This window comes from Centroberyx gerrardi, chromosome 24 (genome assembly GCF_048128805.1).
Source record: "Centroberyx gerrardi isolate f3 chromosome 24, fCenGer3.hap1.cur.20231027, whole genome shotgun sequence".
Taxonomy (NCBI): Eukaryota; Metazoa; Chordata; class Actinopteri; order Beryciformes; family Berycidae; genus Centroberyx; species Centroberyx gerrardi.
The window spans coordinates 10,405,653-10,426,020 of record NC_136020.1 but is presented as its reverse complement, the minus strand read 5'-3'; the positions used below and the strand labels follow the sequence as shown (position 1 = coordinate 10,426,020).

Genomic DNA, 20,368 nt, shown 5'->3' with positions numbered 1-20,368 from the left:
ACCTCTACAGTGATGACACTGCAAATACTGCGCGGAGCAAGGTTAATGAAAGTCAAAGGAGCCGAGAGCTACTGAGTTCACATTACAAGCATGGGATAATCTATCAATCGACCAGGCTGTTTGATGTCTTCACCTACCATATCAATGAGAATGTGTTCTGGTTAAATAAAGGAAGAGAAATACAGATAAAACAATCCAAGCATCAGCTCCTGTCAGTTTAGACACCATTTCCAAAATGCGTCTTTTTGCTTGCTAATGTTTCTTTTGCTATATCAAAAATGGCCCACAACTGCATCTGAGCCACACAAGGGGCTCTTTATAGAAAAACTGAGATGGCCATGAGGCTCAAAGAACTCTGGGATTTGCAGGGGAACAAGGCATTTAGAGAGAGATACTACACCCCCCCCCCCCGTCTATGATATTCAGAAAAATATGAGTTCTTGATATCATGTTTATTAAATCTCATTATTTTTTTATCTTTTTTGTTTCATCGCGGAGATGCCAGGAGCATCAGAGTGTTTAATGCTTAACGTTGGCAGCAGTTGGAGAGAGAGAGAGAGAGGGAGAGAGAGAGAGAGAGAGCGATCATTAAAAAGATTGTTTTCTCCTCTATCAGGGAAACTAGTATATTGCAATACAAGGGCAGTGGAAACAGCAGAGGGACTGCGCCTATACACACATACATAGAAAGCAGATTAAGAAGTGCACACGTGTACACACTATACCACACACACACACACACACACCGGACACATATGCGTCACATCCCTGCAATGCTGCAAAGTGGCTAATACACACGTGACTCTAACAGTTGCATAGGCTGTGCATATGGAAATTATCTGCAGCCGCAAGTAAACTGAAGCCTACACTCTCATGCATCTTGATTCAATACTGTAATATACGTTTTTTGTTCTTTGTTAGGGTGCACTTTCATTTAGAATTAGACATACAGCCATTTAGTTGATATTAACCCAGATTCTTTACAAATCACTGACTACATGGAGTGTTATGCTGGTGGAAATTGAGCTTGTAACAGTATTGTAAGTTGTAACACTCCACCGGTCGCACCACATAAACAATGCGCGGCACAAGCAGACAGACCTGGACCCGGACCGGCATCGACCCGTGCCGAATCACATAAGCCCGTTAACAGTCACGGATGGGCAAGAGACGTCAGCGGGCGCTGTAATTACATTCTGGACAGAACGCACGGAGGCCACTGCGCTCATCTATCTTCTATACTGACGTATGGAGAGGGAGAGGAGAGAGAGGACAGAGAGAGGGAGAGAGAGGGAGAGAGAGAGAGAGAGAGAGCGAGCCAGGCAGCATCCAAGGCTTGTCTCCGCCTCGTCAGTCACGTTGACACCTGGAACCGCTCAATCTCCTTACCTGGAGGAGGACAGAGTGAGAGAGAGAGAGAGAGAGAGAGAGAGAGAGAGAGAGAGAGAGAGAGAGGGAGGGAGAGAGAGATAGTTGGACAGAGAGGATGACTGGAAGCTTGACAAAAATGGATGAAAGGAGGCGAGGATGGGGAGAATTTGATATGCAGCGAAGAATGACTGACTTGGAGGGGGAAAGTGGAGCTGTCGTTGAAGTAGAGGGGAGTTGTTTACGAAAACTCGAGTTGACGCACACATGTACACACAAACACTCACACACACACACACACATTATGCTATCAGCGTCTGTGTTCATTTTTCATGGTGATTTACTCTGTGTCCTCTCGCACCTTGTATCCACACACAACCTAATCCCTTTTAAACACCTTATCCAGGTGCACAGCGTGTAAACTTTATTTGGTTCCCTTATCAAAATTCGACTTAAATCCAGCCTGCTTAGCCTATTGGTTGTCAGATTCTCTCTCACCATAACAAGTATTCCAGCAAAACGCAACCAGGACATACCACATATAGATTCATAACAATGGGGGAAAAAGATTGTGAACAGAGATGGCAAGATTCTTCTCCTGAAAGAAGACCTCTGTTTTTCTGGGCAGGTCTATTTTTTGCTTGAAAAAAGCTCACCTGCAGCTGAGTGCAGAGGCACCAGGCTTTATTTCCCTATTCATTATTCATTACTCATACAAGCTCTATTTTAGAAGTCGCAGACCAAGCTATATCTCAGTAAAGATACTTTCTCCTCTAGCTTATGTGCTGCCATGTGTGATGAAAATGAAAAGCAAGCCTCCTGTGCAGGAAGGAAATGCAGACGGGGTTTTGCAGTACACAAATCTGTTTGTATCTTTTTCAGTTTTAAGGCTGGGTACACAGATAATGATGCTCTCCCAAATATTAGAATGAAAAATAGCACATATATAGACTGATACACACACCTTTAGTAACAACACACATAATTCACACATACACACACATTTGGAGGAGTCAGAAGGGTCATGTAGAGGCTTCATATCCTCTCAGTCTTTCTCTCTTCCCCACTTCTTCCCCTCTCTTCCCACTTGTATGTGCAGCTTTGGGAAATAAGAAGATTTAGCGACGGTGGTTCGATGCCTCTGCGCCAGCCCCACTGTGCAATGCTGTTTAGACTAGATGTTTGCATTCGGCGTGAAGCCCCTTCCCCCTTGGGGAGAATCATGCCGGTTTTCTTCTGCAGCACTCTGCATATGCCAGCCTGAATGTCCTGATTTTATGCTCGCTGACTCTAATCTTATCGCCGTATCCAATAAGGGAGGAAAACGTCTTATCTTAATCTTGGTAATATCATGCCCAGCTGCGGCCGCAACCGCTGTCAAGGAAGTGAAAATGCGATCAGTGTGCGAACCTGGCTTGAATTCAAAGGGTCTTCAGGTTTAATCTGGAGATGCTGAACGTGTTGCCTCTTCACTACGTGTGCGTTAGCCAAAAGGAGAATTGGAACAATACTGAAAGACAAACATAAGCATGACTTGGAATTTTGATTTGAATTCTAATTCGCATAGTTATTGGGAATTGGTATACATCCACTCATTGCTATAACTCACGATGCGTACATACAGCCTATGGAGTCTTAAGAGAAGAAAATCTTACGGAGTCTTTAGAGAAGAAAATCACACGCTTTGAAGCTGTTTAGGTGCTTCTCATGGCCATCAGCAGAGAACTGGGAAAGGAAGAAACTGCAAATGGTTCACAAGATGCTGTCAAAATGGAAAGGAGCCTGAAAGTCAAACCAGTCAACGTTAAACCCCAAAGAACTGATCGAGATGCTCTGGGGAGGATCTTTCTAACGGCTGACACTGTCATCTTTGAAGCCTTGGGGTAAAAAGAGGGTTTGATCGTGTCACACATCAGTCATTCTCTTGTACTGTAGATGCACTGCATGGTTCCACAGAATGCAAGCTTCACTTACACAAAATCTTGTTTACCTTAATCCAAACAGACATTTTGGGTTATTTCAAATCCATACTTAACAAATTGCTTCATTCGTTTGTCAATTTAACAAACACATGAGGCATTCTCATGAAATGTAGACCATGAATCATATTTTAGTTTTCTATCTGTCATGGGTGTGCCTTTTGGTTGAAGGCTGTGTAGACCATTTTGCTCTAGACTCTCAATGCTAATCACACAATGGCATGAAGAGCCTTCAGGGCCAGCCTGAAATGCAATGCTAGTGTGACTTCATCCGCACGTAAACTCCATTACAGTCAGCTGGAGTCCAATAGGAATGATTAAGCTCGAGGCCACAGCGGTCTAATGGGAGAGAAAAAGACACTGACACACAAGAGTGTGACAGAGAGACAGAGACAGAGAGGAAGAGGGAGAACTCGCACTGAAAAACTGAAGCATAAAAAAAAGGTTATAAAAGACACTAGCTGGCCTGTTAAGAGAGAGACAGTTTCCCCCTCCCTCCTGTGTGTCCTGCCTATGACAGGTTGCACCTCATGTTGGTATTGCTCCATAAAAATGCCGCATCCATGCAACCACTCACACATAATATATACATACAGTGTATAGTCACAGGGACATGTTAGCTGCATGATTGTTCCCCATGTCTGCGTGTGTGTGTGTGTGTGTGTGTGTGTGTGTGTGTTGCGTGCGTCTGTGTGTATCACTATTGGCTGTCCCAACTTAATGTTTCTTCACATTTTCTCTTGTGAAGTTTTTGCTGCAGTCTGTAATCGCTTTTGATCGTATTTTTTTCTTTTTTTTTTCTTTTTTACTGCTGTACACTGTGGTTTTGTCAGCTGTGCTGTGCTGTATATTTTTCTTCTTTTCATTGTCTGTCAGTGGTGTGTCTAGACAGACAGAGACAGACAGACAGAACAGATAGATGAACCGGCCTTGTGCCCCCCCCCCTCTCCCCCACTGCACACAGTTGGTAGCAGAGTGAGTGAGATCATACAGAGAGGTCAACTTCCACTTACCCAGGCAGCCTGGAGAAGAGGTCAGAGCTCACCACGGATGCAGCAGCAACCTCACTCTGCGTTTTCTCCTCCTTTCTGCAGCGATGACCTTCCTCCAGACTCGTCTTTGGGGGAGGAAGGGAAGGGAGGAGAGGGGGAGCTGCAGTGTGAGGTCCAGTCGCAGCCACAGACCCAGACCCAGCCTCAGCCTCAGCCTCAGCAACAGCAACAGCCTGAACCGCAGCAACAGCCACAGACTCAACCTCAGCCCCAGCTGCAGTCTGAGCCTCAGTCGCAGCAACAGACTCAGCCACAACCACAGACTCAACCACAGTCTCAGCCACAGCCCCAGTTTGAAGTTAAGCCCCAGCCGGAACCCGAACCCGAACCTGAACCCGAACCCGAACCCGAACCCGAACCCCAGCCTACACCCCAGCCTGAGCTTCAGCCCCAAGTTGAGGTCCCGAGTGAGGAAGCGGCACAGGACGCCCCTACGACCCCGGCGACGCCTGGCGGAGGCGAGCAGGAGGAGGGGCAGCGAGAGAAGCAAAAGGCGGATGTGGGGGAGGCAGAGAGAAAGCAAGAGGGAGAGGAGGTGCTGGCCGAGAGGCATGAGGGCGAGGCAGCAGTGGAGGAAGAGGAGGAGGAGGAAGGGGGAGGAGCAAAAGGAGGTGGTGCGGGGAGGCGAGCCAGTCTGCACCACACGGCCTCGCCCTTGAGGGTGCAGCGCAACGGGGCCTGCTCACACTCCGCCACCTCCGACTATGAGCTCTCGCTCGACCTCAAAAATAAGCAGGTAGGGTTGTGTTGGGGATGGGGGGGTGTTGTATTGTTTGGGTGAAGGGGGGGGGGGGGGTAACCTGACCTGTGTGTATTGTACGTCTTGTGGTCTTAGATGTTTGTGATGTTTACTGTCTGAGGTGGAGGCCTTTTGCTTTGGGGTCAAAGCTGTTGTCTGGATGCGTCAGTGTGTGGCGAGTAGTATTTTGTGGCTGTTTTTTTCGTTCTTTTTTTTCTTTTTTGCTTGTTTGTCGTTTTATCTCTATTGGCACTGGTGGACTTTGGATGACATTTGCTATCCAAGCTGTATCAATTGACTGGATGATATTGGCTCTGAATTTTTTTCCAGAGTTATTTAATGCCAATGGGACTAGCCATCTTTTTCTTCATTATCATGAATCATCATTGCCATTGCCGCCATCATCGTTGTCACCGTCATCCTAACATGGTTTTGTCTTTCAACAGATTGGGCGTGATGAATTTTCTGACAGCAATTACAGAGTTTATTCCTTCAGTTGTTTTTACTGCTGTGTTGTAATTTACTGAGAGTAGGGTGACTCGTGTACAGCGATTTTCAGGTTCATGGGTTCCATATTTTTCTCTGTCAGTCGTGCATATGTACGCACACACACACACACACACACACACACACACATACACACATACACATAAAGGCAAGATGTAGACATTGAAAAAAGAAAGGATCACCATTTATATTTGCATGAATGAAAATCTTTTTTTTTTCTCTGCTGATGTATGAGATATTGTGTTCATTGGGTGATGAAAAGTACAAATTTCCCATTTCCATGGAGAATAAAGGAAGCCAGAAACTCACTTACATGTGATTGTTATCTGTCCTCACGGTATCGCAGACAGCTAAACCAGTTTGTCCTCTGGTTGACTGATTAATGCTGATATGTGTATGAACTTGTGACTGCGTGTGCATTTCCATGTTCTCATGTTTGTGTTTTCATCATGCTGTTCATCAGGGACTTGGGGATCATCAGATAATCATCATCTCCATTTCAAGAGCCATCAAAAGTTCACCATCCATTATCATTATTAACCATCTAACCATCATCCCCCAGTCCATGGATCTTCACGCAGGTAAGGCAGAGATACAGCAGAATTTGGGTCCAGTCTGTGGGCTCCCACTTGTCTCCTGTGCAACTTTCTTCAACTGGGACGTTCATCAAGGTTAACATAGTGATAGCACATCGCTTCCCAATGCTCATGACTTGAATTGAAGAGTGGGTATCAGATTCTTCATAATGCACAAAGATAGCGGACCTCCCTCCCTCAAGCCTTGACTTTCATTGTTGTTACAGTCTGCACACTTGACCGCATTTTATCAATAACCCAGAGCAATCATGCTTTAAATAGGCAGTAAACATACAGTAAGAGGATGTGCTGATTCTAGTTTGTGAACTGAGGCCTTGGTGTCAATTGTTTCCATGCCTTAGGGCTCCTTCAACACTTGACTCTGAATCTAAAATCTATTCAGACAGAAGGTGGTAGGTCGAATTTGACTTGATTCTCACTGTGGCCATATATGTTTCAATTCAGTGTAAGTGAAGAAAATATCTGATATACGAGCTACAGAAGCATTATGATGCATGTTTACTAAATTCACTTTTCAAATCACTGGTCACTGAAACTAATGTAATTCAATGAGGTGGATGGTTTTGCTCTGATTCACTCTTGCCCTCAGCTCCATTCTCACCCAATTCTCACCACTTTTTTTTCTCACCCATCACTTCCCTCCTTGTGACCTTAAGTTCTTTCAACCTCAGCCTCCACCCCGCGTCTCCCTCCCTCCTTCTCACTCCTTTAATCTCACTTCTGAAGGCCGCCCTCCCCCCGTACTCGCCATCTCCCTGTCAGCGATGCTGCAGATACCCGATCAGTGAGATTGATCTTCTGTCTGTACAGACATGCACCCCGACGAGGTTTCACTGCGCCGCCAACGACTGGGGGTGTAGGGACCTGATGGATCCACAGATCAATGTCAGGGTGATTGGATCAGCGGGGCGGTACCTTGATTGCTGTGGAAGAACTTCATGACTGAGTATTTGAGTGTTAACCCGCGTTAACTCAACCGTTCAACCTCCAGAATCCATTTTTTTCTTACTGTGGTTTATATTTAGGGTGCCATCAAACGTTAAAAAACCCCTTAGAGTGGAAAGACTGAATTTTTGCATTAACAAATAGTTATTTGACTGTCTGAGGTCATAGCAATTACACATGTAAAGTCTTAAATTGAGCGATATTCCCCTTTTAAGTTTTTTCAGTGAAGCAGGGCAAATCCAGTGTGTCTCAGACTAATTTGCACTGCACTTTTGCTTGCTCAAAGTCTATTTAAATCGCTCCCTTGGAGATGAAGGGCCATTCCATTTTCCTCCCTCAGTCACAGCCTTAGAAATACATCACTGTTTTTAGCACCACCAAATTTGTTGTGGGGTTGTTCATCAGATGGAGAGGTCATTGAAAGAAAGTAGTGTGGGTTCAATCAGTGTCAGCTGCGTAGCCTTTTGTTTTCCCCAGATGATAAGTGATTGGTGATGAAGCTTGACTTTAAATTGCTGCTATTAAGGTCCCACTTGTCCATCTCCCTCAATTTTGTATTGGGCTTTAATTGCTACAAATCTCTGCTTGAGTAAGTGTTGTATTTAGGTTGCCATGAATTGGATGCCATTTATCTCCATAATGTTGTACAACCAGCAGTAAGTGCTATCTGAAGGCCTGTGTTCCCTCAAAGTTGCACTAAAAAACAGAAGTGAGATACAATATCAAACAAGGGCCAGTTCAGGGTTCTTCATCAGCAAAAACTTCTCAGGACAAACTTTTTCTTCTGTGTTACCCGTCAAGAAGTTCAATATGTTTACTTGTGTGTCTTTGCTGATGCAGAAAAGTGTAGATTAGCAAATTTGATGACACCGTTCACTTGGTTGCTGACAGCAGTGAAAATAAATCTTATCCCATAGTTTTGCCCATCTCCAATACAATATTTTTTAGAAATGTCTGTAATTGAGACAGGTCGATAGAATCCTGTCAAGTACTTGTTTTTACAAGTAAGTACTTGTGTTTTCATTTTGGAAAAGTTGAACTTTCCATTTTTCGTGGCATTCACTGAAAATATAAGGTCAGATGCTTCTCACAAGTAAAGGTTAGACGCAAAAGTCAAGGATTCAATCAGTCATTCAATAACAAATAACCTTTTTGGGTAATTAACTAACTTAGGCAAAGGACATGTCAGCTGAAAGTATCTCACCGTCTTCTGATGACATCGAGACTTTTTATTGTCGTCTGCATTTTGTAATACAGTCAGCATTAGTTGTGTCCCAGTTTTGCTGTTACATAACACATTCTCATTAATCCTGCAGATGTTTCTGTGCTGTAGACAAGACAATGTGCATGAGCTTGAAAGCTAATAACCAGGGTTTTGCATTTTGCCCCTCATTTTTGCAGCGTGCGAGATGTAATCATCTGCTGTTTAACTTCCACACAACAGCTTTGACTTTGGCTGAGACACATGAATCAATGTTTCACTATGGCAAAAACCACCAATGAAAAGAGTGGGCAATATTTAATCTCAGTATGGCTGGTATGGGATTTTAAAAGGCAGTCATTGATTATCATGCCAGATTCCAAGATTAGGACATCTAAAAGTTTTTTGTTTTTTTTTCTATGGCAGTGTTTTATTTTTTGAAAAATTGGCAGTAGTCTCCTGTTAGGGTTTGTTAATGAAAGTTGATGAAGGACCAAGCCTCTTTAGCACCAAACCTATATATTTCTTTTATGTTCTTTTAAATAAATTGCAAGTTCTTCGAAACAGTCCTATTACTTATTATTATTGCAGCTCATGGAATGGCTCACAGTGAGAGAAAGAGTTTTCCACTGACTTGCTCTTGCAGTGCCGCATAATAATACAAAGTTGGCTCTTCCTCTAAAAAGAAAACATGACAATTTCCGGATGTCCTGAAAGGTGCATTGGTTTGTTATCAGGAACATGGGGTTCCAAAAATTCAAAGCTTACCCTTTACAAATTAAATTTTGCAAATTACGCACAAATGTCAAAAGCAAAATGTAATATATGTGTCTGCTGTGCAGCTTTGTTTAACATTTGCTAAGGTGAAGGTTATAAGACAGACATTTAATGCTATATTATAATTGGCTATTTTTTACAATGCTACAGCAGGAGAGGGAAGAGATAGAAATTATGGCACTTTACTCTAAATAGCAAAATCTGCTCTTCAAAATCACACAAAAACAAATGGTGTTTTACAGACAGTCTGACCTTTAGTTTTGAGAGAAATTTCCATTCGAAGCAAAAACATTTTCAGACTAAAACTCAGAACGCATTCCCTTTGAAAGCCTCTGGGTATTAATATTTCATATATAGACAGACAAAGTATTTCATGCCAAGAAATCCATCAACTGGTGCTCTTGTGGTTCCAAAATATTTGAAATGCTTCTGCATTTGAGCTCAAGTTATTTCTATTTCAAAGTTTTCAATGTTAAGCAAGATAATTACCTCAAATTTCCATATACTCATGTTGAACCTATTTAAGCCCTTGTGCTTTTTGGATGCATATTTTAATTCAAGAGTTTTAGAGACCTATGATAACCTTAATATCACATGGTTTGGTTCAACTCTCAAACTGCTGTGATCATTTAACAAAGAGCCAAGCTAAGAGTTAAATCTCCCATCACTTCTATTTTCCTAAACGTGCTCCAATGTCTTGGCATTGTTTTTGCACTAGATTGTTTCCCACCCAGTGTTTCCCAGTGAAAGGGGGAGCATGGGGTCAGGATGGTGCTGATCCGCCTGTCAAAATCCATCTAGAGACCCTGGTGGAACACAGCAGTGTCATCGCCGCTCTCTCAAACCGCTGCGTCTCCGAAATGATCTCTCTCCATCGGCGCTTAGTGAAGTGATCAGAGGCAGAACTGACAGTCGGCTAATGGGGGGGGATTTTCTGCAGTGCCGCTCTTGCCACGGTCGTCCATCTCTCCACCTCTGTCTGTGTCTCGCCCACTTGTTCGCTTGGGCCTTCACTGTTCCGTTCATCCATTCCTCTCTTCTTCCTTTGCCCTGGCTTTCTGCATCAGTGATCTACATTTTCCCAGAGTGCCCAGGGATGGCGTAGCAGTCTTGACCCCCCACCACATAGGAGCCACATGTATCTCTGCTGGCCTGGTGTCAGAAACCTCTCTTCTGTGTCTTTCCTACCCAGTCTCCTTCAGTTTTCTTATTGTCTCAATGAAGAAAAATGACTAAGGAGAGACGGCTGCTCACTCACTCACAAAAAAAAAAAATGAAAAAATGAAAATTAAATCTACATTCCCTCTTTGTCCTGCTCAGTCATTAGCTCTTTCTTCCTCCTTTTCCATTCTTCCTCCTTCCATCCATCTCCTCCAAGCTTGCCCTGCTGGCTGTAATTCTAATGGAATGGCAAAGTGTATCAGATACACACTCAGATAAAAAATGCGACGTGACCTAAATGCTTTATTCAGCGTCCCCGAACTGGCTCACACAGAAGGCAAAACAAACAAGCCAGACTGCCACATTTAATCAAACGCGGCTGCACTGAGGGCCCTCTCTCACGTCCAAGGGCACCTCTGCAGTGGCACTCTTTGCGAAATTTGTTTTGATGAGAGACACCTTTCTGAGTAATGAGGTCAAGCATATTACTTCCACTCCTGTCTTTTAAAAAACTTACAAGGTCCGTCTCGGAGAGCAGTCAAAGTGATAAGGCTAACCTTGTCATAGCGAGTGTGTACACGCTGCCGTCACCGAACAGTCCAGATTAAAAAGTGATGAATATTCAGAGTGAGTTCGACCAGGGCCGGATTAACCAACCACAGGGCCCCTGGGCACACATGTCCTATTGGGCTCCCCACCTCTCGGTAAGCACAAACAATACAAACGTAAACCTTTTATAGGTTTACGTAATCTGAAACTCAGATTTAGCCATTACAAACTGCCATTCCTTCAATCTAGAGCTCACTCATTCAATTTGAGAGGGATAACATTTGTCCAACCCCAAGGCAAGCTTTAGTTCCTAGTTTTAGGTGGTGGGGCTTCCCTTTGTTTACATTTGGATTGCAGGTTGTGGCTTTAAGGAGGCGAGGTGATAGGTAGCAAGAATGAAGGACCAAAAAAACAGTTAAATGTTGAAATTTATTGAAAAGGTTTGACTGTCTGTAACTAGACCCCCCTGCCCCACCAGTATATAATTAGTGCTCTGTATCTTAGCTGGATGATACTCACTAAATGCACTGCTCATAAAGAAAAAGGAGACTTACAGGGAATTCTTCACATAAATATTGCAATTATTTCCTATCAGACATTGTTGGACAAAATGGACTACTTGGACAGCTTAACTCTATTCATATACATGTATTTTTTTTTATTGATTTTCTGAACTCAGCCACATAATTTCGAGTTGTTCGTCGCTTTCATCCCGGTACAGCTGGACCGGCTGGAGGCTTGGTGGCGTGTTTATGCTTCAAGGCTGTTAGACAACATTTAGGCCTATATCACACACACACACACACACACACACACACACACACACACACACACGCACACACACACACCTATCTAAGAAGCATGTGACATCCAATTGCACATACATTTTTACTTATTTTACATCCATTCGTCTTGAAAAGTTTGACTTGCAAAAAAAAATTTTGAAATGCATGCATCTACAAGCCTACTCCAAATAGAAATAAAGTTCTATGTAATAGGCTAAATATCATTTAAAATAATCCAAACTCATTTTGGGCATTCAGTCGGAACCAATCAGAACATGGCTTCGCTTCGCTAGTTCGTTGAAGAGCTGGTGGTTGGTACAAAGAGGCGCCGTTCACGTCCCGCTGAAGCCAACCTGCCAGCCGCTCCAAAGGTGCGGTCTGGCAGTTAGTGACGGCGGTTCGTTGAAGAGGTGGTGGATGGTACGAACAGACGCGATTCGCCTCCCACTGAAGCTAGCCTGCCAACCAGGAGCCTACAAAAGGTGGTCTGGCGGTCGCGATTGAGGGGAGGTTAGGGTTAGAAGAGCTGGTGGTTGGTACAAAGAGACGCAAACCCACCATCCAGTCCAAACTATCAAAATTAACTAGAAAAAAAAAAAAATTCTAGTTAATTTTGATAGTTTGGACCGGGTGGCGTGGCGGCTAGCTTATCTTATCTAATCTTATAGGGTTGTAGGCCCTTGTCAAAGTCCACAGTAAGAGGTTTACCAGGGGCTCCAGGGAATGCAGTGGGTGCCGCTGCTGCTGCAGCAGTACTTTTAAGCCCCGGTGGTATTAGTCAGTAGTGGCAAGCAACAACACTGCTGCTGCTGCTGCTACTACTACAGCTGCTGCAGCAGTATAGGCCTAGCAGTGGTAGTTCCAGTAGTTCTCATTACAGATATCTGAAATATTTTAAAGTAGCATTTTGGCTAGTCATAATGTAATGAGAGATATTGTAAATTAGCATTTAAGATATCTCTCATTACATTATGACCAACCGAACTGCTAATTTAAGATATCTCTCATTACATTATGACTAGTCAAAATGCTAATTTAAGATATCTCTAAATACATTATCACTAGTCAAAATGCTAATTTAAGATATCTCTCATTACATTATGACTAGTCAAAATGCTAATTTAAGATATCTCTCATTACATTATGACTAGTCAAAATGCTAGAGGTATCAAGCACAAGGCAGAGTCCAGTTTGGGATGAGGTTGGGATATGATTGGCATGCTTGGTGATTGATGTGATATGTGGTTTCGATAGTGAATGTCCCGTATCACAAACAAACTGAATGAGATTGAAAATGAGATCCGTTTTGTTTTGTATTGCCCACATTACCACGATTTAAGAATGAGACTGTTTAATAAAGTGGAGCCTTTCACACCAGATTAGTGACCTGGGAAATACATAGGTCGACCTTCAGTGTGAAAGAGGTTTTTAAAGGTTATTAATTTAGTATTAGTTGAATATTAACTATTATTTTTTATTTGTCATATCTAGCTTTGTGTCTATGTGAGTCAAAAACATGGACAGGGCCGGCTCTAAACTGCTGGAGGCCCTAGGCAAAATTTTCTGTGGAGGCCCCATTTTGAGACTAATCCTACCCACCATCAAGCAATAAAGACTGAGTAAAAAATTTGTGTTTAAAGCACTGTATTTTTGTTACCTATTATAAGATATAGCACATGAATATCAAAATAAAATGTAATAAATACAAAGATGAATGAGGGTCTCTCCTCTTGGGTGGACATGAGCTTAAAATGAGGACCTTCAAGACTGCAGTGGCTTTAGAACTGTTAACAGAAGAAAGGTGATGTCACTTATCTTGACCAATACTGGCACTTTTTTGTCCGGCTCACTATTGCTATCTGGGTCCTCTGTCCTTGTGGCTTGTGGTTCTGCTGCCTCAGTTCTGCTTAAGAATTTCAACATTGTTCCTATGGAATGTAGCATGTGTGTCAACATTAAAATATCAGAAAATAACATGGACATGAGAGTTAACATCCACTCTAAGGGGGTCGCACACAGGACGAGAAGCACCGCGTCGCGCAAGGTAGCAGATAGGACAAGGCGCAGGTATACCACATAGGAAGCGTCACACAGAGAGCGCCAGTCAAGGCCGGATTAACCAACCACAAGGCCCCTGGGCACACAGGTCCTATTGGGCCCTCCCGCACCCACACATCGCAACTCAAGATACGAGCCTGTTCACAAACAATACAAAGGTAAACCTTTTACAGATTCGACGTTAACTGAAACTCAGGTTTAGTTATTATAAAGTGCCATTCCTTCTATCTAGAACTCACTCATTCAAGTTGAGAGTGATAACATTTGTCCAACCCCAAGGCTAGCTTTAGTTGTAGGTGGTGGGGTTTCCCTTTGTTTACATTTGGATTGCAGGTTGTGGCTTTAAGGATACGAGGCGACAGGTGGCGGGAATCAAGCACCAAAAAAAAAAGTTAAATGTTGAAATTTACTGAAAAGGTTTGACTGTGTCTTTACCTAGACCCCCTTGCTCCACCTGTGTATATAATTAGTGCTCTGTATCTTAGTTGGATGATATTCACTAAATGTACTGCCCATAAACATACAATCAATAGGTGGCAGTTTAATAATTGTGGTTGGGGCCTCCGTATCAAAAGAAATTGTGTTTAGGGCCCCAAATGTCAATATAGGCTGTGACTTTGGCCCCAGTAATCATTTTAAACTGCGGCCTACGGGCCTGAGGCAGGTAAGTGTGTGTCAGGGTCCCACTTGGCTGCACATTTCAATTGAAATTAGTGAAATGTTGCTGGGACTCAGAATATTTTGGGGCCCCTGGTGGTCTGGGGCCCCGGGGCATGTGCCCTGCATGCCTGATTGGTAATACAGGCATGAGTTTGACCAGCCTGCAGGAAGCGAAAGCAATGTACTCTATTGAGAAGTCGCCATCAGCAGATACAGTGGAGCTCGGAGCCGCGGTCCTATTCAGAAACCACCTTAATATTCTCGGTACATCTCCCTCCCCTCGCAGAGGCTCTGCAGTGAAATGTAAATGGAGCAGATAAGATGGATTTCTCAGTGTCATTCCACTTTTCTAAAGAGCTTTGTATGTGATTCGGTTCTTCAGATGACAATGGGAGAGGCTGCATCTTGTTGAACTAACCACTTATCACAAATTGCAAACCCTTGAGGCATTACAGCCTATCAGTGCCTCTTTGCACAAGTCCATAGGAGGTGGCTGGGTGACTTTGTCCAGGCCTGTGCGAGAGGAGATTAGTCGCTGAAAGTCACATTTTGATCCCTCATGGCCTCAGTATCCCTCTCTAAAACCATTCACTCAATTGCCTTTGAATTTACAGGGGGGATATTTTACGTGGACCGAATTAATCCTCATGTCCACATCGTCCTGATACAAGAAGCCTTAACGTAGCACTGAGGGAGGGAACAGCAAGCTATTCAATTTTATTATAGAATTAAATTCTATACTTATTTTAATGTGCACATTACATATCTACATAGCATAGTTAGAATACTTACATATTATTTCAATACTCTTAAACTGACAGAATATGATATATACAGTATATATCCAGGTTTAGGGTTAGGTGCTATTTCGTGAAAGATAGATCTTCCTCCTCACACTCATGCCCTTGATAAGGTTAGAACAGAAACAGAATTATATTCATTGATTTAGTCTGAATAAAAAAAAAAAGGATTTCCAAAGAGAGTGACTTGAGAAGATAAGAGCTCTTTCTGGGCACTTCTAAAGATACCCACACCCTGATTGTTCTGGGTAACTCAAAGAGGTTTCATCCAGTGTTTGAGCTGCTGCCAGATGAGGATGGCCATATTACATCTCTATCTATTTCCCACAGCATTGAAGCAATTTTTCACAGGCAAGATTAATGGCTCGCTCGGTTTCAGACAATTTAAAGTTGTGTGGAGGGCATCTCAATAGAATTCTCAGAGATTATGAGTTCTATTTGCCGAGGAAATGAACAGTTTGTCCAAATGTGTATGAGTCAGCTATTACTGTCCTGTTTCTCTCTCAGACGACGGCTTTGACCAAACTGTTCACAAAGCCACCTTGCAAAACAAAATAATAAAAATATGTGACATTATCATATGAACCCTGTTGCTAATGCATACTAGACTTTACCAACAAGCCTCTTCATTTCCTGGCATTTTCAGTTCTTCTTTTTCCACAACAATTATCCCATTCCTCACTCTTTTTCACTCTCTTCTTCCCACCCTCTTTTTCAACTCTAATATTTATCTTCCATGCTCCACAGATCCAGGGCAAGAGACTATTGAAAATGTTTAAACATTGGTAATGACATGGCATGCATGCTACCCTCTCACTAATATATCCAGCCATGATGCAAGGGATTATGGGTCTCAGAGCCCTCTTTGACCTTGGCAATGGTGTGCAGGTTCTTATCCATATGCATTCATCACTGTCATAGTCACACATCCTTGATTCCTGATAGTCACTTAAAGTATTTCATCAGTGATTGCAGCTTGTGTTGGGAGATTAATTTGCCTTCTTCCAACATCTGTATTGAGGTTGTTGAATAGGTAGTCAGTGCATTTCTGTGTTAAAGTTACAAAGAAATAACACAAATTGTTTGCAGATTTCTGTGTACCTTTTGAATTTTTTATCCTTTCCTTTTGTGTTCTTTGTTACTGACTCAATTGTTGGCCTGCTTCTAACTTTTCTTCAAAGACTTGAAATATAGCATGATGTATCTGTTATTTATTTGTTATGGGCTTTAATAATTTTGTTTTTGTTTTTTTGAAATTTCAAGCAATGACAGGAATTCCACCAATCATTTTTTTCCCTTTTCTATCCCTCTTTCCCTCTATTTTCTAGATCGAAATGTTAGAGCACAAATACGGTGGCCACCTCATCTCCCGCCGCGCTGCCTGCAAGATCCAGACCGCCTTCCGCCAGTACCAGCTCAGCAAGAACTTTGAGAAGATCCGCAATTCTCTGCTGGAGAGCCGGCTGCCTCGGCGCATCTCCCTGCGCAAAGTCCGTGTGCAAAACACAGAGGGTTTCTCCGCTGAACGGGCCCTGGCAGAAGGCTGCAACTTGGCGGGCATCCCACTGGTGCGCTCACCGTCTCTGCCCGCCACTGTCGGCGGCACCCTGACCGACCTGGAAGACTCCTTCACCGAGCAGGTCCAGTCACTGGCAAAGTCTATTGATGATGCCCTCAGCAACTGGAGCCTGAAGACCATGTGCTCACTGCAAGAAGGCGGCACTTACCAGTTCAGCGCCGAGTCCTTCAGCACAGCTGCGGCGGCGGCGGCGGCGGCAGCTGCGGGAGTAGGAGGTGGAGTAGAAGGAGGTGGAGTGGGAGAGTCAGCGGTTCATCAAGGCCCGGTGGACCCGAGCGACTTGTCGAGAAGCGCCAGCAAGCTGATGATGGCGTTCCGGGACGTGACGGTGCAGATCGACAGCCAGAACTTCCGTGTGTCATCCTCAGTCTTGGAATCCTCCGCTTCTGTTGCCCTTGGCAACTGCGTCCAACAAGGAGGAGCCTCCGGCACTGTCACGACTACTTCCACCGCAACAAACTCCACTCCAACCTCCGTCCCACCGGGTCCCCCACAAGACCCCCCTCCTCCCCCTGTGGAAGTCCCAGCAGAACCCATAGACCCACCTCTACCCCCTCAAGAACCCCCGCCGCCCCCGGAAGCGATCGAGATAGAAGGGGATGAGCAGGACGCCGACTTCCCCGACCCCCCTCCGAGCGAAGAGGAGTTAGGGGAAGAGGAGCAACCTCCCCTAACCCCTCTAGACAAGATGGCCGCCCCTCAAGGCCTAGAGGAGGTTGTGGTGGCAGCAGCGCCGCCTGCAGAACCCCCTCAGGCCCCCCCACCGCAGGAGGCCGTGCCGGTGGTGAGCTCGCCGGCGGCAGAGCCCCTGGAGGTCAAGAGGAGCGGCTCGGAGACGGCGGACAACAGCTCCGAGCAGATGAGCAGCAGCAGCACGTCCACAGAGGCGCGCTCGACGTCCGAGGCCTCGTCCAAGGAGGCGCTGCAGGCCATGATCCTCAGCCTGCCGCGCTACCACTGTGAGAACCCCGCCAGCTGCAAGTCGCCCACGCTGTCCACCGACGTCATGCGGAAACGCCTCTACCGCATCGGCCTCAACCTCTTCAACGTGTGAGTAGCCATTCAAAAGCTGCACTTTCATTCTTCCATGATTAGATGATTCTGATTACGTTTGACAGCAGACTTAAAACAAACAAATACATCTCAAATATGCGAGCTCAGAAGAGTCCCTTCTCTTTCTCTCTCAGGTGGGGGCTTTGGTTTTCACCTTTGGGTGTCTGAAGGTTTTGGTTATTGCTGATTAAGAGAGTACATTCTATGTAGTCCTTTAGTCTATTTTCTCTATGATGTTTCGCTTCATGAGAACAGTGAAATGTGCTTTTCTTTCTTTCCATCTTTCCTTCCTTCCCTTCTTCCATCCTTCTTTCCTTCTTTCCAATTTTTTAAGGTCCCCTATTATAGGAATTCAAATTTCCCTCTATATACATATATGATCAAGGATGTTTAATAGAGTCATTCTTAACATTTGATTTTGTTTGTGTAGTTAAATTTAAAGTTTTTGCATTTTCAAAAACCCACCAGGCAGTTTCAGACTAATTTGGCTCCCTCACTAAAGAACTACTGAAATCCTTCCAATCAGGACAGTTTACAGCATTTGAACTGGAAAGCCTCCACTCAAGGTCTCTCAAGGTCCAGTACTGTGACTGTTCTGCCTGTGACGACTTGGTCTTCAACTTTTGACTAAACTACATTTATTTGCAAAACATCGTGAAGAACAATATTCTTTTCCTGAGCCATAGTATATTTGCAAACAAAATCCTGAAAGCTGAATAATGTGGGACACTTAATTCTCTCATTTCCTCTACAGCTGTGGCCTCTGTGTCACAGAAAGCCTTTTGCCTTATGCTTGTCTTTGTGTTCAAAAATAGTCTGTTTGTAAATTGTGTCAGTAGCCTACATCTATATGATCTACTGTATTGTGTAGGCGGGGAAACAGTATGCTGTGATCCAGTAATTAGTAGCCGAAGGACATATTGTACACTGTAATTATTGCCTGCTGCATTTGTCAGCTAACAATTGTGTGTGAAGGTGGAGAGAAAGGACAATGGTTATATGGGGAAGGAGAGAATATACAATGAGATTTAGAGAACAGCCCCCCTCCCTCCTCTTCATGTGGACCTGAAGTTTTGTGGGGCTCCCTAGACTCAAAGAGCTTGGACAAGCACTTTTCGGAGTTTTCCATTGTGTTGGATGGAGAGGCGGGACGAAGGCCAAGTCCCGAGCTAGATCTGAAGTGGCTTCTGTCCTCTCAGAGAGAAAAACGAGAACAGGGAAGGGGGAGGGGAGGTGTAGAATGAGAACGAAGGAGAGAGGATGAATTATTGAGACAGAGAAGAGTGTGAAGATTCAGTGAAAAGGGGGATAAGGAATTAAATTAATAAAGGAAGGGAAATGAAGGAAATGCGAGTCTAACTCAGGCTGACTGGTGCTGATTCCTCACAGCATGGTCGTATTTCATGATATTTACATGACATTGCTAATGGACTTCACTAAAACCCTTGATGAGATCATATGCAAATCAAATCTCCTCCCCTCATGCTTTTGAGAAGTGCTGATATAACATAATCGTTACCCATTCATTACTACCACACATTCATTTGTAAATCTTGAAGCATATGCATACATGCAATTGGAAGAGTAATGATTAAATCAAGATTTTTTTCCCCTTCTGCCGCCTCCCTGATGATGGTCCTGGAGGAAACGAATGCATAGATGCAGCAGTGTAGGCTTAGTGTAACAAATGTGACTAAACATTTTCTCTCATCTACTTTTTCTATTACCTTGTCTCAGCTTGCATGTAAAATTTGTGTGATGTAAAATAATGAGAAATCAACATGAAATAAATACAGGAAATTGACGCAAATAAATAATGACGAATAGTTTAGCAAATACATTTTTCTGCATGAGAGATTCATGCAAAGCATTTCTAGGTAATTTTCATTTCATGATTGGCATTTGAATAAACACAAAAAAGAATAAAAAAACATTGACATTTGAATAAGGCAACTGCGATTCTTGGGTAGTATGAAGATTTTGCATGTATTTCAAACCACAAGCACAATCATCATCTGCATCAGTGTATGGTTGAGATAACTCCTCTCTCCTTACTTTATACACATTCAAAACCACCACCCAACTCCCATTGCAGTTCCCTCTCTAGCTCCCCAAATGGAAAAAAGAAGCAAACAAATCCCAGCTTGCTCATAATTGCCGGCTGCAGCCCTTCATCCATTCTGAATTCAACCTCCCTCCCTGCCTAGTGAAGAGTGACAAAGTCAAGAGCCGATAAGAAACTCCCCCAGACTCGCGCCAGACAGGTGAAAGGTGGCTACATGGCAGCAGCAGATAGGTGGAAGGAGTGTTGCCATGGTGACGACAGCAGGGCCGGCGCTGAGTGAATCGTTTCTGTTGGCGTGTCGGGAGATAACCTGAATCCTTGACATGTGTGACTAACTCTCATCCAGTGTTGTAGTGGGGAATAAGAAGCTGGATAAACTGTGACCTCCAGTCCAATATAAAAGATCAGTTATATATTCAGAAAAGCATTCATTTATGCTTGTTTACCTGAAAAGACCTTATTCTCATATAACTTATATCAGTGTGATACTACTT

At 43.7% G+C, this 20,368-nt stretch overlaps 1 protein-coding gene across 1 annotated transcript in view; it reads left to right on the top strand.

Annotated features, from left to right (window-relative positions):
- The window catches only part of iqsec3a (IQ motif and Sec7 domain ArfGEF 3a), a 96,384-nt gene that overhangs the window by 39,598 nt on the left and 36,418 nt on the right, over window positions 1-20,368 (top strand). Inside the window, exons 3-4 of the mRNA XM_071905643.2 lie at window positions 4,442-5,135; window positions 16,506-17,806. Of these exons, the coding sequence (XP_071761744.2) occupies window positions 4,442-5,135; window positions 16,506-17,806 (1,995 nt within the window). The remainder of the gene's footprint in view (window positions 1-4,441; window positions 5,136-16,505; window positions 17,807-20,368) is intronic.